General features: G+C 37.4%; 1 protein-coding gene across 1 annotated transcript in view; it reads right to left on the bottom strand.

The window, feature by feature from the left end:
* Positions 1–25789, bottom strand: part of tgs1 (trimethylguanosine synthase 1) — a 35070-nt gene extending 9281 nt beyond the window's left edge. The window contains exons 1-12 of the mRNA XM_041245969.1: positions 25322–25789; positions 22874–22941; positions 21744–21955; positions 16463–17237; positions 14320–14443; positions 12842–12928; positions 11007–11181; positions 8026–8392; positions 6592–6765; positions 3324–3467; positions 1982–2198; positions 1003–1081 (exon numbers count right to left, since the gene is read on the bottom strand). Of these exons, the coding sequence (XP_041101903.1) occupies positions 1003–1081; positions 1982–2198; positions 3324–3467; positions 6592–6765; positions 8026–8392; positions 11007–11181; positions 12842–12928; positions 14320–14443; positions 16463–17237; positions 21744–21955; positions 22874–22941; positions 25322–25425 (2526 nt within the window). The 5' untranslated portion in view covers positions 25426–25789. The remainder of the gene's footprint in view (positions 1–1002; positions 1082–1981; positions 2199–3323; positions 3468–6591; positions 6766–8025; positions 8393–11006; positions 11182–12841; positions 12929–14319; positions 14444–16462; positions 17238–21743; positions 21956–22873; positions 22942–25321) is intronic.
* Positions 25790–25876: the final 87 nt, after the last annotated feature.

Genomic DNA, 25876 nt, shown 5'->3' with positions numbered 1-25876 from the left:
TATTAGCCATGCAGGTATAATCTATTCTGGTCTGCAGCAACATGTAGATCCATAGGTTCTAAAAATATGTGAAACTAATTATATGTTGATTCCATGTTCCATTAATTTGCAGTGAAGTTGTTATTGCATTTTTTTTTTTTTTAAATCCCCATAAGCCTTTCTTTGATTGTGCTTCCCTCTTGTGGCTAAAAAGAGAATGATTTAGATTTATGACACTGCAATTACCATCTGCAGTGTACTCATGCAATCATTTTCCATTTTAATCATAATGTTACAACACCTCCAGTCCTTATTATTTCCAGGAGGTGATGAAATCACCAGTAACAGGGATATATTGGAAACCTGCATATCCATTTGTGATGAAATTTAGTTCTTACATTAGTTAGAATAAGTTAGTTTGAGTATTAGATGCTGAGAACAGCATATAGGGGTGTCGGTCTGTTCCTATATTTATTTGTCTATCTCTACGTTACACTTACATTTTTTGCATACATCTGCAAAACCTCTTCTCTAAATGTGATAAAAGCTGGTGTTAACATTATTTACCCAGTTATTGCGAGTGCTACATTCTGATGATACATAGGGGTGTTTGTCACTACATAGCTTCAATTTTGAATTTACATGTACGGATATATATGTTACTGACACACCTGTCTTGAGTAAAACTTATTTTGATATCTAATGAAAAATCATAATATGTGATACATTTGTATTTCATTTGTATACATTTAATTTGTTTCGTTCGTGTATAAACAGTGATACAGACATTAGCCAATTGTCTGACATTTTTTGTTGTATTTTTTTTTTGTTTTGTTTCTTTCTTTCTGGTTTTACAAAACAAATAATTAATTATATATTTATGGTTCCGTAAAGTAAATTTAAAATATTCAGTTAAAAAAAAAAAAATTCAATTTGTTTGTAGTAAACTGCTGGGTAAAACACTGATACACAGGTAATATGTTATTCAAAACAAAACAACAACAAAAATTAAATAAAACTTACCTGGTCGAAATCAGCATTCCGTGGAAGGAAGTAAATAATGTTCTCTGTAATCATTTTGGATAGCCTGAAAATTTCAAAAGTGATGCAGAGTCAAGGAAATATGCTAACCCTCTTCTATATTTTTTAACAGGTTATTGCTGTTAAACTGTTGCTACAACATTACACATTCACTGCAAATCTTTTTTTGTTATGTCTTTGTTTAATATTTAATTGTACATAACCAATTAGGAAGCTGCAAGATGAAAGCTAAATCAGGAATAGAGAAATGCTTCTGGCCATGCAACAATAATGCCAAATTTATATCGTGAATACACTTTTTGTACTCTGGTGTATGAATATGCAGTATTTAAAACAGAGTTATTAACATTGTAATTCCACAAAAGGCAGTACTGTATATTTTATCATAATAGAGTAAATGTCTGCAGGACAATGAAGGTTTCCAGGTAGAGCCACCAATGACAGTCCAAAAAGACTCTATGGCCACCACCCTGGGTTATAGAGGGTCTTGAAACTGACACCTATACATTTTATTGTACTACTTGCATTGCTGGAGTACTATTTAGGAAGGGTGGCTTTATGGTACACAGGAAAGCAATGTCCTTACATGGAAAAATAGGGAATGTTTTTACCAAGCAGCACTGGAAAGCAGGCAACACCTTGTATGTGATATACAATAGCCCCAAATGACAAAATTGCACAAACTGCTTTTATTTGACCTATTTTCTTGTGCTTTTTCAGCCATACACTTGAGAACCTAGGGTAGTTCTCCTAGCTTGACTTTCAACAGTCGAGGGTTGTGGAGTTTGGATTTAGATGTTATGAGGGTCAAGAAACAGCATGGTAACTTTACGTAAGTAAAAAAACAACCTACAGACAATATTTATTTATACAAAAACAAAACATAAGTAATTCATTTCACCGAAGGTAAATGAGAAAAGAATAACCATTCTTTCAATTTGAAAACTTTGAAAAAGGATATCCATCTGGAGTCATCATTGTTTTAATGTTGAAGACTTCAGCACTGAGATAATCAGGGCCTCCCCAAGGAGGACTCAGGAACACAGCGTCAGCTTTCAGATCAGAGGCCAGCAGCATGAAGTCGCCCTGGATGAATTCAATCTGTCCTGCCACTCCGTAAACCTCAGCGTTGCTCTGAGCCAGAGCAATTCGGACAGGGTCGATATCAACAGCGATCACTGAAACACATTCCATTAAGTGTTGATACATATTACTTTTGATGTACCTGCTGATACCTTTTAATGGAATCAGCTGAATACGTACACACAGTATGGTAGCATTTGAGACCAAAAGGGTATCTTATTCAGGTGAAGCTATGTGAGGCTTGACCACCAGTCTTCTCAGATATTAATGGTTAATAAAAAATTAAGAATGATCTACCGGTACAATGCAGTCCTCACTTCTCTACAGTCAAAGCTAAAATTATTTCTGGGGAAAAAAAAAACTTCTTTAAAATGACTTGGGAATGTACTAATGAGAAGACACCATGTTTTAAATCATTGGTTACCTTGTCTTTAATTTCTCCCAGCTTCTTAAATGTAAGGCTATAGAAGCATACTGCCATTGGGGATATACTTTTATACATCACAAGACAATAAATCAACAGATGTTGCATTAACTTGAAGGGGAAGTAGCAAAACAAATTAGATAACATAAAAGGCAGAAATGGAAAGAAAAGCAAGAAACAAGCAATTCAGTCGACTCTCAACAGGCTCTTGGGACGTATCTCTTGACAGAGAAAAAAGGTAATAGCTCAAAAAGGCCCTTTGCAATAATGATCTTATTTATTCAGTACCTATTAAAATATATGCTGTTTTTTTTCTTGTTTATGTCAAAATGAATGCATTACATATTTTAAATGTGTATGTTTACATGTAAAACTGTTGTAGTTCTAAAGTAATGCATCACCCTGCATATTGTTTACTGCAAGGCAGAGGAGTCAACCAAGCAGATCTTTACTCAGCAGGCGATCAGCTATATGAACTGGTAAGACCTCAGCAACTATATGTACTGTACAGTAATAAAAAGTACAGTATGTAAATGTTAATGTTTACAGTTGAATAAGGTCTGTTGTACTACAGATGCAATTAATTCCACATAATCCCTCTGTTAGGTTAGAGAGAGAGGTTATTAATATTTTAGTTACAGTTTGACAATATTTTCAGTGTCAGCAACTGGAAAAGCGGAAAGATGAATGCTGACAGGTATTATGAACTGGTTTTCTGTCTTAATTTTGAAAATAAATAAATAAATACACACTGGCTATATAGACATGGAAAGCTTTGTCATGATGAATTCTGTACCTTTTTTTCCTGCTAGAGCAAACTGAATAGAATTGCCCCCAACACCACAGAAAGCGTCGATGATGACATCACAGTGATAGCTTTCCCGGACACGGTCAGCAATGTGCTTGGCTATCTTCTCAGGAGTGACTGAAAACCAGCCCTCTGAGGAATAAGATTTGGAAAAATGATTACAAACAGATTTTACTCTCCAGTAAATGTTTATAGAAAAATGCATACATTTCAGGATACATGTATTCATATTACATTCAATATTACATCAGTTGTACATAGGACCCTATTTGACGAATATAATTTTATCTAAAATGTTATTCTGCTTGAAAATGCTTCAAAATTGGGCCAATGTGTTTATAGAGCAAGTAATTTCAAATGACATGATGTAGGAAGGTGATCTGAACTCTTCTGAAAAGCGCAGCTACTTATCAAAGTTGCTGGAACCTATAATTTATATTGCATTTTCCCATTCCGGGTTTTTGCCAAGTGGTCAGTTATGATAACTGAATTCATCCGACTTGTCTCTCAGTTACTCAATAAACCGGCTCCACTTTTGAAAAAAACATTTTGTGAGGGGGTCAAACTAACCATGGAGAATGTGGAAGAAATGGGAGGCTCTGGTAACTTAGATAAGGGGCTGAGCTTTTCAAACAGTTCAAAGCAAGAACACTCAATAAAACATTTCAGTAAAAGCATTACAGATGATTGCAAATATCATAACATGTAAGCTACTGTACTGTATTTTCTCTTTATTGTTTGCAAACAAAGGTCTCAAAATAAAACATTCCAAAACCAGTAAGTGAATCAAGGTGGTGGTTCCTGGTTTTGGGATGCTTCTAAATGTTAGGTTATTATCATAACCCTGGTTCCCTGAAATAGAAATATTAACCATTACAAATGGGTGATGTCTCTTAAGAGCACCCAAACCTGACAATTATACCAACACTGCTAGTCAGAGCCTGTGACGCTGCTGAGGGCCCGCCCCCTAGCCCATAAAAAGCTGAGTTACAGGACAAGAGATGACATTTTTTTTTTTTATATGTCATTGTGACTAAGCCGAGGCAACCTTGAATGTAATGGTCAATATTTCTATTTCAGGGAATCAGGGTTATTATAATAACCTAATGTTCCCCTTCAAATGGGAAATATTAATCATTACAAATGGGCCAGAATACCATCTCTGTCGCAGAGGACAGTCGCAGGACTAACTGTGCTGTAGGGGGCGGATTGGGAGGCCAGTCAACACAGGGTTTTGCTGGTCCACGACGTTTAGCCAGTTGAACCTGGTGAAGGTGTGGGGGGAGGCCCACACCGCCATGTTGCAAATGTCTTTGACAGATGCACCCTGGAACAAGGCCCATGAAGTCGCCTGGCTCCTGGTGAAATGGCCAGTGATCTTCTAGCGAAGAGGCATGGTGGGTTTTTTTGTCGTAAGTGGTCAAGATTATCAGTCAACCACTAAGACTCTAGCTGTTTTGAAACTGCCTGTCCTTGCAACTTAGCCCTGTAGCAGACAAAAGTATGTTCTGCTATCTGCCAACTCTGCGCCTTGTAAAAATAACATGCTAAAGCTCGAACTGGGCAAAGCCTATAGAGCTTTTGCTCTTTATCGGAAGGAAAAGGAGGGGGATGGAAAGCCTCCAGTTCCATTAATTGCTTGACACAGAACATTGAAATGGTTTTTGGCAGAAAGGCAGGTTTGGTATGAAGGGAAACCTTCGTCCTACCCTCAGAAAAATAAGCAAGCCTTTGATATAGAAAAAAACTTGCAATTCATTCACCTGCTTAGCGGAGGTGCTTGCAAGCAAAACGACCGCTTTGAAAGACAAAAAATTTGGCTCTGCTTTGTGTAAGGGCTTAAAGGGAGCTCTTGTGAGTGCACAGTACCACGTTCAGTCTCCAGTGGGGTACCGTGTCTTTCACCGGAGGCTGAAGCCTCCAGGTTCCTTTCAAAAATTGTCCTGCTAGGAAGTGAGCTCCTGGAGAGACTCCATCAATTTTGAAGTGGAAGGCTGAGATGGCTGCCAGATAGACCTTTAAAGTCGAAGGGGATTTCCCTTAGTCAAGTCCTGTCAAAATTGCAATATAACTGCTAAAGGTCAGGTCGTGGGTTCGAAACCACGCCCCACTTATAGACGTACTGAGAGCGGGTGGAGGCTGCTCTGGCATTTTGCAGGGTATCAATCACCTTATCTGACAACCCTAAACAACTCAAGCGCAGTCATTCAGGGGCCAAACACAGAGTTGGAGCATCGCTGGGTTGTGGTGCCACAAGCTGGCCTGTGCCTGACTGAGGAAGTCACAGCGCTTTTACAGCTCCCATGGCTGGCCGCTCAGGAGCTGTACTAGCGAAGAGAACCAGATTTGTTTGGGCCAGAACAGGGCTATTAAAAGGATCTGGGCCCTGGTTAGTCTGGTCTTCTCTAGACACAGCAGGAGCAGCGCAAACGATGGGAATGCATACAGAGGATGGTCTGGCCACCGGTGGGCTACAGCATCTATCCCCAGGGAGTCCTTGTGCTTCATGGAGAAGCACTGAGGGCAGTGGGTTGTTTCCTGGGAGGCAAAAAGGTCTATCTTCACCTTCCCAAATTTCTCCCACATGAAAGCCACTACCTCTGGGTGGAGTCTCCACTCTGAAGCTCTCAGGACCCCTCTGGAGATTAGGTCACCAGCTCAGTTGATCTCTTCAGGCAGCTGAACTGCCCTGGTGAAGAGGAAGTGTTCATGTGCCCAGAGCAGAAGCCTGCAGGCCACGCAATGGAGACTGGGTGACCGTAGACCCCTTTGGTGGTTTACGCTGGCCACCACTGATGTATTGTCCATCCGGATCAACACATATCTCCCTCTTATCTCCTCCAAAAATGTTGTAATAAATGTTTCTAAAGCCTGATGCAAAAAATCAGTTTAAACACTTAAGTATCTATTGTTAAGGACTGTGTGAACACACAATGCAATTGAATATTATACCTCATTTAGGGCGGTTTACAATCACTACCAACCTCCCCCCCCCCAAATCATAAAATATTTGTATTTACCACAGTTGATCTTCATATATTTTAAATTATTTTGCAAGTACTACATTTCCTGCTACTATAAATAGACAATTACCAGGTAATCACTCCCAAACAGAATAGTTATGGGGTGACAGTCATTTTAGTGGCCAGGTTGCGTTGACACTAACTTTCAGTATTAGGTATGGTTGTAAGTACAGTAGTATAGCACATATCCTCTATTCACCTTATGCAGTACCGCTCATAAAATTTGAACTAACCGTGATCTAGCTTTATTCCCTCGTCAAACCTGGAGAAGAGGCGGTATCGTTGAGCCCAGTATTTGGCCAGTTCAGGGTCAGCTGCAATCTCTGGGGGCATGGTGCAGACTTTCTTTTTTTTCTTCTTCTTCTTTTTGGTCTTCTTTAAGTTGGAAGTTTGATTTAACACAAGGTCTGACAAGTAAAGGTTTCATTCTCATTAATTTCAAAAATGCATGTTTACATAAATAATTACACAAAAATATAAAAAGAATAAACATGGCATATTATAGAGCAATTCTTCAAAGTAGTTTTCTTAGATTCGGATTATAGTGGCCAAGGAATAAAGTATTGCATGTTATGTATTTTATTTAACTTGATAATCAAGAGTTATTTTTAAATAATTAATCAAACTGTAACAGGGGAGAGATCTGCACTGACTCTACTGGCGTGTTCATGGTGCTGCAGGAAGAGGGCAGCAGCCTTACGATGTCCGCCTGTCGGTCATGGCAGTGACACGGAGAGATGGGAGAGAGGGTGTGTGTGGCTTTCCCTCTCTCTGAGTGGCTGAGAGGCGGGCCTTGGGGGATTGCTGGCCCTATAAAGACTACGCTCTGGTTCCCTTGGGCTGCCCTATAAGACAAGCCAGGCAGTAGCCTGGCGGCCAGACGGAGAAACACTGGGAGACCATCCACGAACAAAATAAAGAAAACCAAATAAGTCTCTGTGAATATAAGCAGTTGCGGGATATCTGGAGAGTCGTAGGTCTTGACCTCGGGTCGTGTCGTAGCCGACGGTTGGAGAAACAGCCATCAGAGTGCAGCACCTTTACCCTCTTTGCGACGTTTCACGTCAGTGGAATATTTTCTCTTTTTCTTTGTCACTTCTGAAAAAGAAACACGGAAGACAAAACTAATGAATATAACTAATTAAATTTGCATCGTAAATTAACCTTGGACGGAGCTCGAATGATCCATATATATATATATATATATATATGTATATATATATAGAGAGAGAGAGAGAGCGAGAGAGAGAGAACAGTGTGGAGGAAGACAAAAACAAAGAGAAAGAGAACAAGAGTGGTATGTATTGCTGTAATAGGAGAAATAACAACAGTGTGGTGTACCATATTACCGGTGTGCTTTTGTATAAACAGAGTACAGCTTAGCTGTCTTGTGCTAGTTAGGGACCGACTACCAACTAGTAAGAGTGCAGTTAGTATTTTTGTGAAGACAGGTTTTTGTTTGTTTTGTTTATTTTAACCACTGATATTTATTTTTATTATATATAACAATATATATATATAGTATATATACTATATTTATATATATATATTTATAAAACTAAACTTTTGGTTTTACTGAAACTATTTCGGCACGATTCAGGGAGCTGTATACATAACATTATTTAACAAAACCCTGCTGAACTGTGTCAGGTATTATGAAAATGTACCTTCATTGATCTTTTCAACGGCATCAGGAACAAGGTAGTTTCGAATATCCAAGGATATCAGCTTTTGTTGAGATTCATTCCCTTCAGAGTCTTCCATGGAGGACGGGATGCCCAAGTCTTTCTGTGGTTCTTCACTGATCTGCGGAATCTGCTGCTGGCTATGTCCTCCATTGCTGCTGCTGTTTTCCAGGCAGGCTAAAGGAACATTAGAATGGCCTTCCTGATGTCTCAACTCTACCAGCAGAGGCGCTTCTCCTTTAGAGCAGCCCTCTTCTTCAGAGTCACTGCTTGCAGACAACTTGCAGTCCATGCAATCAAAAAAATCTACTGCTGCTTCATTCTCAGCTTGTTTTAAGAACTTCTGTACCTGAGAATCAGTGAAACACAAAATCGATTAGGTAACATGAAAAATAAAACAGTTATGACTGCTGGATGAAGTTTATGACGATTTCTAACAATGTGTTCAAAAGTCAACTAGGGATAGTGGTATTTTGGAGAAAATGGCATGCCTTTTTGTATTCCAGCATTTAAGTTCTACCAAATATGAGTGTTACAAAAATGAAGTTAAGTAGGATACAGGGTGAAGCTCTGAGCATGCCCTGCTAAAAAATGAATATCCCAATAGAGAATCTACCAAAAAGTTGGTGGTGGTGGTGCTGCTGCCGCTGCCCCCCCTCCCCCCCTCCCCAGTATGATTTACTTATTCTTACAGCAGGAGAATTAATGCACGAACTCTGCATAGGGTTTAAAGGACAATTGTAGGACAGCACTACCACAAGAGACCAAGCACTTGCATTATTAAACCACTTTTTCTGTTCTTTCTTTAATAAGAGGAGAAAGGAAAGATAGATAGATAGATAGATAGATAGATAGATAGATAGATAGATAGATAGATAGATAGATAGATAGATAGATAGATAGATAGATAGATAGATAGATAGATAGATAGATAGATAGATAGATAGATAGATAGATAGATAGATAGATAGATATTAGTCTTGACCAAGTCCTAGCAATTATTTTCTGGAGAGAACCCTTTGAATTCCTGCTGTGAATCCATTTTGACACTTGTGTTGGTTCCTACAGGGAGATCGATATCACAGTGGTGTTTGTCTGCTTATGTTTGTTTCTCTACAGAAAGGCTTCATAATCAACTGTCATTTCACTGGCAGAAACAGTTACAACATAGAGCACAAGTACCAATTTTGTAAAAGGACCACAGAACCCTTTTCAGTGTATATCTGTTTAACTTTTTTAAAACACGATTTACCCGATCTACCATCGTTTATCAGTTGAATATACCGCACCATCTCTCCTTAAATTGAAGATAAAAAAAAGATGATGTATTCGCATTACTTGAATTCCATCTAGGAATCAGTTTGGCAAAAACCACTAACTGCGGTCTTCAGGTCCAAACATAGTGCTACCCCGTTATAACACAACCTGCTATAGTGCTGAATCGGTTATAACACAATAAAGTCATGGCTCCCATTTCCCCCACAATGCAATTTGACTTGCAAACGTTGGGTGAATGTTCCAGATACTTTAATTGATCCCGGTGATGTTATCGTGAATTATGCTAGGAACAAAAAAAAAAAAAAGAAAAAAGAAAACCTTCAACAATGTGATTTTGTTTTATTGTCGTACATTACCTTATTTAAACGCATTTAAATTAAAACTGGGACATATAGTACTTAAAGCTTCTGTGCTTTCACGGTAATCAATTTTTATTTTTAAGGTAGAAACAAACTGTCCTTTAATGTTACAAAACAAGTACGAACCTGGGATTTACACTGTTGCAGGACTGGTCTATGGACCCTGTTCTTTCTGTGCGAGTGTGTGTGTTGGCAAGGAAGCAGTAAGCCTTTCTCAGCCGGGATTGGTGGGTGATGTTCGGAACGTGCTGTGTGAATGTGCTGCTGTGAGAGTTCAAGATGTTTTTGGTGTGGACCACGGAATAATCATTCCAATAAACCTGCAAATTGTGTGTGTGTCTCCTTCCTTCATCTTCCAACATACACTACAATATTAATTTGGCTTGTGGGCATTGTAAATCATTTCGGGAACAAAAATGCCAATATTCGCTATAACAAATAACTCTGAATGCTAATTATGGACCCCGACAACCACATTATAATGAGGTAGCACTGCAGTACACTTCAGCTTTAGAGAATCAGAAATGTTGCAGTTAGACACGTAGCATCTTATCTAAATAAGACCCCCTCTGAGGACAGGTCTGTAGTTATTTAATTATAGCTTCAACAGCCAAACAAATTGCAGGGAAGAGTTTCAGAAACCAGTGGTGAGTGCACAAAAGCAGTTACCGTGTGAAGCAAGAAATAATCTACATCAAAAAAAAAATATTGAAAAAACAATGACATACATCACCCCTACAAAGGATATAAATAACCCACTTACATGTATTCATACTATGACTAAGCCTCTCACTATGACCTACATCCAAGTGGAATACAATTTCCTAACAATCGGTCATGCACAGTTTCATCAAGCTAGATTGATATAGAAGTAACTTCACTGTTTGAAAGCACTATAGTTCTTATCAGGTCATTCTTGGCCCATCTTTAGAAAAGCATATGTTATGAGCAGAGGCTAGGCTGCACCAAGTACCTTTCTCGGGCTGAAGGCAGGTATTATTGGTATTTAATGTACTTAATTGTTGGACAGTTGTACTGAAACTTAAGCAACATGCTGCGTTGGAATTGAATTGAACCATATCATATTTAATCCAATGAAATTGTGATGAAATTGAATAACTTCATGGCTGTAATGACATGTTTAGCAGTATAACTGCATGGTTGAAAGTATGCATACTTCAGTTCAAGCCACACATACTGTATTGTTTCTTTTCTATATAGTCTGTACATTTCACGTATTTTTATAAAACAACAAAACACTCACTTTACTAAAGTGGCTCAAACCACTGTTAGAGTGTTCTCCTCCAAATGTACATAAACCCATACCTTACTGAGCGTTTTGCTTTTCTTGGGGGTGAGGATTTCACCTTCTTCATTAAAAAAGACATGCTTCTTTTTGTTTCTAACAGGCCTATGCATATCCAGGAGCTTTGACTCTGATTCGGCACCCTTTTCATGGTAATGCACATTCCCATCTGTAAAGTTAGGAATGTTTCCAAACCTACGATGAAGATAGGTAGAATAAGAACTCAGGCAAAAACACATTTATTCAGAAATGTGCAATTTTCAAAAATGCACATCCTCTCAGAATTAAGGTTACACTTTTTTGTTTTTTAAAGGGAAAATATCTAGATAAAAAGAACACAACACAAGTGGAACTGATAGGAGAAACAACAAGATAATATTTTAATGAAAAACAGGCTAATCATTAGGCTAAGGTTGATACAGCAAACAATTTATCATACTAATAAATTATATTTTAACTACTGGTACCTCTAGTTTAAACATATTTCTATATACTTCTAATATTCTTATTTCCTATGTGAGAGGTCAGTTTCTCTATATATATATATATATATAATATATATATATATATATATATATATAATATATATGTATATATATATATATATAATCTCAGAAATCTTAAGAAAAGAAATTTGGCACATTCTGAACATTCTGAACATTCTGATGTGAATTAAAGATTGCTAAATGACAAGCCTGGTTTCTTCTCACCCAAACTAATCTGTATTAATAACAGTCAAAGTTGTTATAATAGTGGCAAACACTAGCAGAGGCTTTGAGTAAATAGCTGATGCTCCTAACATCGACATATACTACAACTCCTGAATGTGTCTAAGACTTTTGCACAGCAGTGTATGTATATGTATGGGTACACATTTATATATATATATATATATATATATATATATATATATATAGACACACACACACACTGAGTGTACAACATTAGGTCGTCGGCTGCCATACCCCATTCGTGTCAAGGTACGACGAGCTGTGCATTCTTTTATGGGTCTTTCGCGCACCAATGTTGTACTGGATTGTCAGTTGACTAACTGTAGCCCGTCTGTTGCTCTGCACAATTCGTGTCAGCCTCATTTGGCCTTTTTCATCAACGAGCCGTTTTTGACCACTGGCCTGCTGTTGGCTGGATGTCCTTTGGGTGGTGGACCATCCTTGATACACACAGGAAACTGCTGAGCGTGAAAAACCCAGCAGTGTCGCAGTTCTTGACCTACTCAAACCGGCACACCTGGCACAGACTACCATACCCCGTTTAAAGGCACTTAAATCTTTTGTCTTGCCCATTTACCCTCTGAATGGTAGACATACACAATCCATGTCTTAATAGTGTCAAGGCTTAAAAATCCTTATTTAACCGGTCTCCCCTTCATCTACACTGATTGAAGTGGATTTAACAGGTTAAATCAACAAAGGATCATAGCTTTCATCTGGATTCACCTCGTCAGTCTATTTCATGGAAAGAGCAGGTGTTCCTAATGTTTTGTACACTCAGTGTGTGTGTCTAATTAATTATTTATATATACACACACACACACCAAGAAGCAATTATATCACTTCATTTTTGAAGGTGGCATAAATCACAGATGCACAAGTTACAAAGTAATTTATAACACGTCAATGGAAAATTGTATAAAAAAATCTTTAAAGATAGCATTTCCTTTTGCAATTATTTAACTTTCAATACAATAAAGTTATATACTACTAAAGAAAAAAAAAAACAACCTCAGTTAGGTCAGATAACAAAATGATAAAAAGCCATTTTTTTGTTACTTTGCTAAATTCTATCTTTGTTTCATTTTTAAATGATACAATAAAGCCAAAAACTCAGTTCTTACTTTTGTTTTGCACCCCACTTCAGACCCAGTACTTCATAGGCTTCTTTCAAAATCACACCAGGATTCTCCTCAGCATCCAGTTCGTGGCTGTATTCAAGAAATTGAAACATATAATGCCAAGGCTATACACACTGTCTTTCCTTAGAATTGCTACTGGTACTGTACGAATGTTCAAGATGCATTTTCAAGTCTCGCTTACAGAATAGCCCATAGTAATTTGATTAAGTATGTCAGTAACAAACATCCCCCGCCGCAGCTGTAATTCAAAATCAGAGCATGTATGAGAATGTAAATACCACAGCATATATAATCAGTATGCAGAATAAGAAATAGCAAGGAGTACTTTATAGAAAATTAGACAGTTGTATTTAAAGCCTAGGGGTAAGCAAATGGTAGGAAAAGGTGGTAATATAAAGGTATGGTAAAAACGACAATATGTGGAAAAGCTTCTTGATTTCTCAATGTAAGTGTGCCGCGTAAAACAGACAGTTTTGGATATGCGGTTTCCCCGAATATACGTTATGTAATCAGGAATAGGAGCCGACAAGAATGATTCTATGTTGACAGATAAAACCTACTGGATTCTGAAACAAAAAATACCAACATTCAATACAGAGATGGAGGAACCTGAGAACCTTGTCCACACAGAAGCGTTTGAGCCAATGCATTGTATACCAAGTTCTGGACCTATGTTACCAAAACCTTCCCCATTGTTGTTGTGCCAGCTGTGGCAAAGTATATTTGCCTATGCCAAGATGCTCTTCACATTTTATGGAGCAATTATATCACACAAAATACAGTTCACTGCTGCTGAACACCATTTTTGTTGTTTACAGAAAAAAACACAAATTGCTCTTGTATGACAGCGTACAGGTCATTATAGCTACAGTATAGGGTTAAACAAAGCAGAAGTTTCACAATCCATTTTATTTTATTATTAAAAATAAATAAATAAATAAAATCTAACCTAAACACATTCACCCATAATTATTCAGGAAAAAATCTTACAGGTACACATACGTTAAAAAAAAATAAATCAAAAGAAGCATTATTAAAAAAAAAAAAAAAAAAAAAAAAAAACTAGGTTATTATTGTAAAACAATTTTTTGCATGCAGACTTTTTTATTGACATCTTCAAAAATATGTAAAAAGAAAGTCTCTATCAGAGTTGAGTTAAGCTTTTAATGGGTTGTTAAATGTAGTGAACATGCATTCAGAATAAATAGGACTGTTATGATGTATTACTTTTTTTTTTTTTTTTAAATAAATAAATTTAGTCGTCACCAATTACTATTTTTTATTATTTTCTCCCCAATTTAGTCGTGTTCGATTTTTAATTTTTTTTCCTCCGAAGCATGCGCCATCAGCCGCCCACATCTTTACACACCATGCAGCCACCCAGAACTACAGCATCGGAGGACAACGCAGCTCTGGGCAGGTTACAGGAAAGGCATTTCTTTTGGTTTTAAAATACTTGCCTGCGCTTGATCTTTGCTTGTTTCTGTTCAGGAGGGTCATCATCCTCACCTTCCTTTTCTCCATTCCCATGGCTGTCTTGTACCACTGCTCTACGACTCCACCCCCCAGGCACTCGCTGTGGATCTAGTGCCAAACACAAGGTGGATTTAGTAATAGATGGTTCACATTAGTTTAACTGGTAAAATACATAATTCATTATCACATAAACTTAACTCTCTAATACTGCCGCTACAGAAACACATTCATTACAAAGCAATAAAACTTGATAGGTTCAACAACGATTACCACGAACTACATTGCAATACAGTGGACTCTATACACCTAATCTATAGCCATGCCAAGTTGGGTGCAGCCTGATCTTGTTAGATATTAAACACCTATCTTTTTTTTGTTTGTTTCTTCTACATTTGTTACAAAGAGTTGTAAATATCAAACATAAACAAGGGCTTGACTAACATCAGCTTGGCTGGGAGTGATGCAGTAATTCTGAAATGTGTAAAAGGGCGTGCACTATATTCTGATAATGTTTACTGGACACCACCTGTAATTTAACTTTTTTGTGAGAATCATAGAATATAACTGTGTTCCATCTGTATGTCAAAGCATGTGGTCTTTATCAATAACTGTATTGTAGCCAGAGCTTAAAGCAATGCAGCATTTTTACAGACCACACTGATAATGGAAGAAAATAAATAATCAAAAAATACAGTTTTCACCAAACATTAGAACAGTATAGAATCACAGAATAGATGTGTACCAAGTACAAAGCGTTGGATCTTTATCAACTAGAATTCAAAAAGTCTCATGACCCCAATATGGCGGCCATCTTAGGTCAGGTCAAAGTGAAGGGTGTCATTAGATTTTCTACAAAACTCAAAGTTACCAGCTTAAATGTTTTATAAGACACTATGTAGCAAGTGTAGTGGCTGCTGGTTAACAAAATCATAGTACAAGATCCCCTTACAGGGATGTTTAAAAAAGTTACCATATACTGTACAGTACACCCTGACAACAAACATAACAAACTGTTTGCTGGGCCTAGTGCGTACTTGGAAGGGTAAACCACAATATACAATCAGGTGCTGCAGAAAGTGGACTTGGTGGTAAAGCCAAATTGTACATATTAGTACCTGCAAAAACCCAACCCAAATTTAAGATTTTTGTCTAGAAGTGATGACCAAAAATGTTATATTTTGTACTACATTGTTTTATATTTAATTAGACTACCAAAGGGTATATTTACAGAAATTATTGCCATGCTCTTTTTGCTGAACTGTGGGCTGAACTGGAATGAGATTGGTCCCAAAAGATAATCAGGTGGACCACGTGCCACAGATATGATCACATTATTTTCAGACCCCTCTTGCTCGTCATGTGTCCTTCGGTTCTGTGGTGAATGATTTTCACATCAAAGCTTGACAGCTACTTTGTTTTTGTTTCTTTGACCGCATCCCTTGCATCAGTCTTTAATTTTAATATTTTAAGCTCTGCCTGTGGTGTGGTGTTGCAAGATGACAGCTAACCTAAACTTTTGAGAGCTGCATTTGGGTATTTCTATACTAAATATATAAATGGAACGGCAAAAACTGAGAAAGGAAATCAAAACATCACACTTGTGATACAGTTGCACTAAAATACACAACAGTTTTACAGTAGACCTCTAATAATTTAACAAATGGCTAAATAACTACTACTCTGGATTAAAGGTAATTTATATCACTAATAATGATTGCCAGTGCCTGGATGCTGCTTGCCATGTCAAATAGTTTAAGATTGTGCTTTAAGCACTCTGCTGTATACATTTGAATTGTTATTTACAATGATTAAAATAAGTGGTCTGCAGGTCCACGTGAGTACCTGAATTAAAATAAAATGCCGACTTACTGTAACTATATTATCTTAGTTTGTGAGCACAAACCAATATTTTAATGGATTTTCTTTCAAAAATTGACCTTACAGAGCTCCCAAAGCAAACGACACTGACACCGGTATATATTCTCCATTTAAGTGCTTTTTGATTATCCAAACTATATGGTAGTACATTATCATGGGATAACAGGAACTGGAATCCCAATGAAAGTGAAAGATTCCACTAATATAACCATGTAGAAAAATACATTTCTGTACATGTAAAATACAAACCTGTTGGAGCACTGGAGTTTCCACCTGAAGAAGCAGGTCTTTTTTGATTACCTCCATCAGAAGGCTCATTCCGATCCGAACAATAGATCCCCTGGCATTCATTTTTACCAGGACTAGTTCGTTGGCAGGCATTATGGTTTAGAATGACCGCCAATTTATTCTGCTCTGATTCGTCTGAATTAAGCCTAATCATATTTATACCCTCTTCGAGATACTCCTCACTCACTTCCGGATTCTCTTTCATTCGTGAGTCACTGAAATCCATGAAAGGAGGCTCCCAGCCGAAGGCATCACTTTCTTTTAAGCAGACTGTCTGCTGTGTTTCATTTATCTCGCCTCCCGCTTCTGTGAGGCTGCTACAGGAATCATCTACAGTCCAACCCTGGGTGGCCCAGTACTGAAACTGCTCCCAGTAATGGCAATAGATTTCATTTGCATGCTGTTCCCATTCAGCTTTACAGTCAGCGTCATCCCAGGGAGGCTCCAATTGACACTCAGAATATTCAAGATGCTTTTCCAACCAGCTTTGCCAAAGAAGTCCTTCACCATACTGGCTCCAGTACCTTTCCCAGTCAAGAGCGACTCGAGGCTCCCCAGTATTAACAGGGACTACATCCCCTTGTGTGGGCTTGCCTTGGTCTGTAGTCACTCCTGGGACTTCAGACCAGGTTTTAGCTTCTAGGGTAATGACTGGATCACTTTGCCTTGTGGATTTAGCATTTTTGTGACTACCATTCCACTTGTTTTTTGTATTCTTCCCAAGACCTTCTGATAGCTAAAAAGAAATTTAAAAAAATAAAATGAAGAGTACATTTTGGATTGGTTTATGAACTTTTGTAAAGTAATACAATTCCCTTGTAAAATAAATGCTGACTGCATAGTATACTGCAACTACTACAAGGTTCACTTTTTTTTTTTTTTTTTTTTTTTTTTTTAAATATAAATAAACAGGCCATAATATTTAGATTCTTTTGGATAGACTATAAAATGTGCCAAATATACAGTGTATCCTTTTCTTAAACTAAATCCGAACTGTTACAGAACAAGCAAAACATTAACTGTAGAAGACATTCCAAGAGCTGTTCTTAATTTTAAAATACTGACATTTCTGGAACAAAAACATACTGCGCAACATTTCAAAACCTATAACCTCTTAAACGAGCAAATGTTTTGATGTAATTTGCATATTACTTATTAAAACAAGTATTTGGCAACTAAATATGCTGACATGTTGCAACCCCCCTCCCTCTATTAATGCTTAATGAGGTTCAAAAGAAACCTGATAATCCCAAACAGCAGGTCTCTAGATAAATTAGGTCTCAAGATTTGACCTGGTAAAAACGAGGGTCAACCAGCTAATTGCAGGGCTTTCTTGGGAACAGTTGCACATAAGACTTCAAACAAAATTTGTTGACATGGGATTCAACTGCTTTCCATAATGAAAAAGAATAACAGAAGTGATTTTAAATTATTGCCAGGAACAGCATAATACTAGTCAGAAACATGTATTTCACATGTTGTAATGCAATTAATATTTAATTTAAACAGTTTTGATTAGAAGTATTTTTCAGTGTCTTCAAACATTACCTTCTTGTCGAAACAATTGAATGTTTATAAAACTATTTTTTTTTTTTGTAATTCACATACACCTTAAAATTGATGTTATATTTATAAACAGTTTTCTGCTGAGTGACCTACTTAAAACGCCTGTGAAATAAGATGGAAATTTCAGCAAAAAGTGACAGACTAAAAGGAACTTATTAGTATGGGAAATGTTTCACCTTTAATGGAACTACCACAAGATACAGTATATTGCAGAAAATTGCAAATTTCCATCACATAGATCCTTTTAGAAAATTGACTGTTGTAAGACAAAACTAGTTATAATATATAAATATATATATATCCGGAAAAAATTAAGAGACCACTGCAAAATTATCAGTTTCTCTGGTTTTACTATTTATAGGTATGTGTTTGGGTAAAATGAACATTATTGTTTTATTCTATAAACTACTGACAACATTTCTCCCAAATTCCAGAGCAGAAGGAAGCAAGTTTTCTTCCAGGACAACCTTGTACTTGGCTTGATTCATGCGCCCTTCACAAAGACAAATCTGCCCGATTCCAGCCTTGCTGAAGCACCCCCAGATGAGTCCAATTTTCAGCTTTGCCCAACACCTGGTCGTCTAATGCTTAGACAGAGACCTGGAGAGGCCTACAAGCCACAGTGTCTCACACCCACTGTGAAATGTGGTGGAGGATCGGTGATGATCTGAGGGTGCTTCAGCAAGGCTGGAATCGGGCAGCTTTGGCATGAATCAAGCCAAGTACAAGGTTGTCCTGGAAGAAAACTTGCTTCCTTCTGCTCTGACAATGTTCCCCAACTCTGAGGATTGGTTTTTCCAGTAGGACAATGCTCCATGCCATACAGCCAGGTTAATCAAGGTGTGGATGGAGGACCACCAGATCAAGACCCTGTCATGGCCAGCCCAATCTCCAGACCTGAACCCCATTGAATACCTCTGGAATGTGATCAAGAGGAAGATGGATGGTCACTAGCCATCAAACAAAGCCGAGCTGCTTGAATTTTTGCACCAGGAGTGGCATAAAGTCACCCAACATCAATGTGAAAGACTGGTGGAGAGCATGCCAAGACGCATGAAAGCTGTGATTAAAAATCAGGGTTATTCCACCAAATATTGATTTCTGAACTCTTCCTAAGTTAAAACATTAGTATTGTGTTGTTTAAAAATGAATATGAACTTATTTTCTTTGCATTACTCAAGGTCTGACAACACTGCATCTTTTTTGTTATTTTGACCAGTTGTCATTTTCTGCAAATAAATGCTCTAAATGACAATATTTTTATTTGGAATTTGGCAGAAATGTTGTCAGTAGTTTATAGAATAAAACAAAAATGTTCATTTTACCCAAACACATACCTATAAATAGTAAAACCAGAGAAACTGATAATTTTGCAGTGGTCTCTTAATTTTTTCCAGAGCTATATATATATATATATATATATATATATATATATATATATATATATATATATATATATATATATACATATATACACACACACACACACACACACACACATACACAGCACTGTGCAAAAGTTTTAGGCAGGTGTGAAAAAATGCTGTAAAGTAAGAATGCATTCAAAAATAGACATGTTACTAGATTATATTTATCAATTAACTAAATGCAAAGTGAGTGAACAGAAGAAAAATCTACATCAAATCAATATTTGGTGTGACCACCCTTTGCCTTCAAAACAGCATCAATTCTTCTAGGTACATTTGCACAAAGTCAGGGATTTTGTAGGCATATAGTCAGGTGTATGATTAAACAATTATGTCAAACAGGTGTAATGATCATCAATTCAATATGTAGGTTGAAACACAATCATTAACTGAAACAGAAACAGCTGTGTAGGAGGTATAACACTGGGTGAGGAACCGCCAAACTCAGCTAACAAGGTGAGGTTGCTGAAGACAGTTTACTGTCAAAAGTCATACACCATGGCAAGACTGAGCACAGCAACAAGGCACAAGGTAGTTATACAGCATCAGCAAGGTCTCCCCCAGGCAGAAATTTCAAGGCAGACAGGGGTTTCCAGATGTGCTGTCCAAGCTCTTTTGAAGAAGCACAAAGAAATGGGCAACATTGAGGACCGTAGACGCAGTGGTCGGCCAAGGAAACTTACTGCAGCAGATGAAAGACACATCATGCTTACTTCCCTTCGCAATCGGAAGATGTCCAGCAGTGCCATCAGCTCAGAATTGGCAGAAAACAGTGGGACCCTGGTACACCCATCTACTGTCCGGAGAAGTCTGGTCAGAAGTGGCCTTCATGGAAGACTTGCGGCCAAAAAGCCATACCTCCGATGTGGAAACAAGGCCAAGCGACTCAACTATGCACGAAAACACAGGAACTGGGGTGCAGAAAAATGGCAGCAGGTGCTCTGGACTGATGAATCAAAATTTGAAATATGTAGCAGAAGGCAGTTTGTTCGCCAAAGGGCTGGAGAGCGGTACACGAATGAGTGTCTGCAGGCAACAGTGAAGCATGGTGGAGGTTCCTTGCAAGTTTGGGGCTGCATTTCTGCAAATGGAGTTGGGGATTTGGTCAGAATTAATGTTCTCCTCAATGCTGAGAAGTACAGGCAGATACTTATCCCTCATGCAATACCATCATGGAGGCATCTGATTGGCCCCAAATTTATTCTGCAGCATGACAACGACCCCAAACATACAGCGAAAGTCATTAAGAACTATCTTCAGCATAAAGAAGAACAAGGAGTCCTGGAAGTGATGGTATGGTCCCCACAGAGCTCTGATCTCAACATCATCAAGTCTGTCTGGGATTACATGAAAGGAGAGAAGCAACTGAGGCTGCCTAAATCCACAGAAGAACTGTGGTTAGTTCTGCAAGATGTTTGGGCCAACCTACCTGCAGAGTTCCTTCAAAAACTGTGTGCAAGTGTACCTAGAAGAATTGATGCTGTTTTGAAGGCAAAGCATGGTCACACTAAATATTGATTTGATGTAGATTTTTCTTCTGTTCACTCACTTTGCATTTTGTTGACTGATAAATATAAACAATTAACATGTCTATTTTTGAAAGCATTCTTACTTTACAGCATTTTTTCACACCTGCCTAAAACTTTTGCACAGTACTGTATGTATGTATACACACACACACACACACACACACACACACATATATATATATATATATATATATATATATATATATATATATATATATATATATATATATATATATATAATCAAAAGAAACTCTGAATACGCATTTCCAGAAATAACTAGATCTCATCATCAGCAAGAAAGTACAATTAAAAACGATTTCATTAAATACATGTCTGTCAGTTACAGACACAATTATCTAATATAAGAACAATAGTCAAACAAATGTCTCCTGCTCAATAAACGTCAAGGCATTCAAACAATAGCCAATTAAAATAGAAATTAAGTGTTGATCCCAATCTGATCGGGTACCAAAATCTTACATGCAGGTTCTATGTCAGTCTTTTTCGATCCAAATGTTTAACTTAATGAAAGATTTTGACGACACCAGGCTCTGGACTGTTCAGTTAAATAATTAAGACATGGTTGGAATGAGGTCTGGAGTTTATTCAAAATGGCCACAAGCAAGTACTACTAAATATAGACAGAAAATTACATAACCTAGGTATGCCAACGTCAGTATTTTTTGATGTAACCATCACAGCTACTGAAACAAAGCATACCGCAGCACACTGTTTCCGAGCCGACATTCTCCCAAACTGGACTGGCAGTCCCATACTGGCCATAAGCATTGTCTCCTCATCCAGCTCCTCATTGCTGCTTCCTTCTTGTGGTGTCCCTTCTTCAGCTAACCAAGCATGTTCCTCCTTCTCATCCTCATCCTCCTCCTCCTCCTCTTCCTCTTCCCCGCCTCCGCCTTGGTCTTTGGGTCCGTCTGAAATCAAAAGAAGCACTCAATGAGGCTCTTTGTTGAGAATATCAAACTATTTTCACAACCAGACTTGCATGGATTTTTTATCAATAGCCTGTGGGAGATCATCAGACCCGAACAAACAGGATTATTAAAAGCACAAAAGGTTTGGAAACTACAGTAAGTACACTAACTACAGTAAGACTATCCACTAAAAATTTAATTTTAATCATGGCATTAAATAACCAGCAACTTCAGTAGATTTATTTTAATTTAAGAAAGTATCTGATTTCAACTGTGATTAAAATATTTTTGGAGCAACTCTAACACTTGGGGTCATTTTACCTGTAACTATGCTTGTGAGAGTACTTATGAAGGGGGTAGCTGATATAGCAGGCTAATTCACTGTCCTTTCATGGCTGCATTCACATCTGGCTCTTTGGACAATTGGCACACATTGGCAATCTCTGCTTGAGAGAAGCCAAAGGCAGAATGGCAAAGTGGTTCCTTGAGAAGCTTCTGGCAGTATTGCATGCAGGGTGTCTCATTGTATAAAAGAGATGTCATCTTGTGCAATCAGGGCGAGAGGACCAAGAAGCCGTGAAATTTTGAAAGATCAGTGGTTTGAAAATCATCCTGCTCTAACTGGATTCAAAATGCTCAATACAGACATGCACAGAAACACAGACTAAATGTTTAAATATAGGGCTCACCACACATTCAAAAACCTTTTGTTGCACAACTTCAGTTACTTGCTACACATGGCAGATTAACTCCTGTGTATTGTCAATCGGTTATTAAGACAAATTGGCTATTTTGATGTAAGTAACATGGTTATTTATCTAACATGGCAATTACCACAGAATAGTTGAAGGCTCTTTCTCCAAATATATACACAACAACGCCATAACTTACAACCTACAGGTTTTCTTTTTATATTACCTTCATATCCATTAACTGTGGTGCTGACATAGAGCTGCTTCACTCCTGAACGATAAAGTTCTCGATCTCTGTGGATAACAAAAAGTATGTCAACATTAACTCAAGTTTTTGCTCGAGAAATACTCCATTATCCGTATTTTGAGCCCTACAGTTTCAGACTAATAATGTAGCTGCTCCTTTTTTTTTACAGGCCAGTTTAATACTATTAAAGAATATGTTCTTCCTTTCAGAAAACAAGCCTTAGCCAAATAGTGCTCACAGAGTTTCAATTTACTTAGGTCAACTTTTAAAATGTTGTTATACAAGTTAAATTACCATAAATACAATTTATAGTCCATTAAGCAGCTGCCTATGTTTTTTTAAACAAGTGTCCTTATTTTGATTTAAACTTGTTTACACAACACCTGGCATCTTTAACCAAAAGCAGATTACTGTCATCTGTGAAAACCCATTTAAAATGTAAAAAATGACCTTGTCTGTTTTTAATCTTTCAGTAAGTAATACAGTAGATATAGTCTTTCATAGGAGAGTAGCATTTAAAACCATTAGATTATGAATACTGCAGTGTGCCTTTATGCTTTACTAATCCTATATTTCCTGTTTCTTTTTTAAATATCTAGATTTAGATATTTCTGTAATTTATTCATAATTATTATTTGTAGTATTTCAATAAGGGACACAACTGACATAATTTTAAAGAGGGTCCAAAATAAGCTAATTTCTGTACCAGTAATAAAGTAAGAAAAGCAGTAGCTTAAAAGGCATAGAAAATAAGTTAAAAATATACTCTTAAAAAAATTAGGCTTCCTGACATAGTTGAATGATTTACTATAATGGTATTCTCAAGACAAATTTTTTCCTGAATTAATCTAGAGGCTGAGAAAGAAATATCACTGTGGAAAGGTGTGGGAAAGCACAAGGCAGGCACAGGTGCCCAGATTTATTGTTCACAGCTCTATTGGCAGGTGTTTCTTTGACAATTCGGTGTCACTCTACCAGCATTGGTATTGTGCCCCATTCTCCATAAACCACACGTGTAGTGCTAAGGTGGCAGACATGTAGAAGAAGAAGAAAGATTATATGGGAAGCATTCAGTGAAGATGATCAGGAGTCTCTTCCTCTTTGTTATATTTACTTCCTACATAACCTGATGGTAGTATTTTATGAATCACACAAAAAGCTTGAAAGTAATGACGCCAACTGTACAGAACTCGACAGCGTCATGGAAGATCTTCATTCTAAACTAATAGAGAAGGAAGGAGGGCAAGTTCAATGGACGATCAGCTCAGGCTATTTTGCGCACTTGAGGAGTAAGTAGATAAGGCATTGTCAAGGTATCATCACATACTTTGAGAAATGGTATGATACCGACACATCTGTTTTCAAACACGTCAGTCCTCTCACTAGCCAATGCAGTGCAATGGCTTCATATTGATGAATAGGCCGAAGTTCTTCGCCTTGAGATTTATTTTGACAAGCTATGTGATGATTACTGCATTTTACAGAAATCAGAGGAGAAATTATTTTAAAAGGAGAAAAAAATTGATCAAAAGATGGGTGAATGTTTTCAAACAAATACCACAAAGTGAAAAACGGCCTTATTTTTAAACTTGTGACTTTCATGCTTTCGATTCCAGTCTCAAACGCATTCTGCGAACAGGTTTTCAGCTTAATGCCACAGCTCCGGACCAAAGAAAGGAGCTGACTAAGTTAAAGTAATGTGAAAGCAGAGTTACAGGTGCAGCTGAACAACAGTATGTCTTGTGCTGACTTTTATGAGTATGTCAAAACATCTCCAGAGTTGCTGAAAGCAGCAAGAAGACAACTTAACTACAAGTTTAAGAAGAAAGGGCAAACATGTCTACAGGAGACCCAACATTTAATGCATTTTGTTGTATTAATCATTTGGCAATGCTACACTATTTTCTTTTAGATATGTTTAAATAACAGAATTAACATACACAGCATTAAAAAAGTAGCCTTGACCCCATCATCCTTTTAAAAATAAGATTCATATTATTACAACTAGTGATTTTTTCAATATTGTTTATCTGTGTAACGTGTTTGACCTTTGTGTGCACATGAAAAATCTAATAAACACACTGGTCCTTATTTTCCACTCGGGCAAACCGCTCGCCCCATTGTAAATAAATTTCGTAGTACAGTAGATCAGACATTACGTCACGTGACCTCCCGGAACACTTTCAACCAGTTGGAAACCCTACTTATAAACAATTTTCATTGTTAGCAAATGCTCCTGTTTTTTGTCCAACCATTGAATGAATTAATACCATAAATTGTGAATTTTACCAGAACACACTAGTATTGAACATACTGAAATAAAACCGACCATTTACCAGAGATCTGGCATTAACATGGTTATTTAATGTGGTCCCTCAAGTTCCAAATAATGTGAAGTGTGATAGAAACAAAAAGATCATCACTCACTGTACAAAAGCCCTTGAGAAAAGGCAATGAATCTTATCATCTTCTTCCAGTCCTCCGATGCTGAGAAAAATATCAGCAACCATACACCGTTTTTCATCTATCATTTTACTGTGCAGCTTTGCCTATCTAGTTAAACTAATCAACTACTGTATTACTTCAGTGGTACAGTAGTAATTATGATTTTTGCAGTAACGATATCTTGCTCTCCTTTCCTCGCTTGCTAATTGAAGAACGTTTATTTATTTATTTATTTTTTTAATGTTATGTTTAGATAACTTTAAGCAGCAGCCTTTGTGTTTATAAATATGTGAGCTAAGCGTAATATAGTTTCCTAACTATACTGAGATGTATTCGTTGCTGTGCTGTGCTGTAATTCGGACACTATTTCAACACAGTGCCTTCCCTACAGAAAACTGTTCTGTGTAAACGTTGTTTCTCTCACGTGTACATGCTATTCTGCTGAAGGAGGAAATGATAGAAAGCAATCTTTAGTAAGTGTAACACTGGTTTCCCTCCGGGCGGACCAGGAAGTTAGGGACCTAAATATGCTGAGTT

Source organism: Polyodon spathula, chromosome 3 (genome assembly GCF_017654505.1).
Source record: "Polyodon spathula isolate WHYD16114869_AA chromosome 3, ASM1765450v1, whole genome shotgun sequence".
Classification (NCBI taxonomy): Eukaryota; Metazoa; Chordata; class Actinopteri; order Acipenseriformes; family Polyodontidae; genus Polyodon; species Polyodon spathula.
The sequence above is the reverse complement of the archived record's forward strand: the minus strand, read 5'-3'. Positions and strand labels throughout refer to the sequence as shown.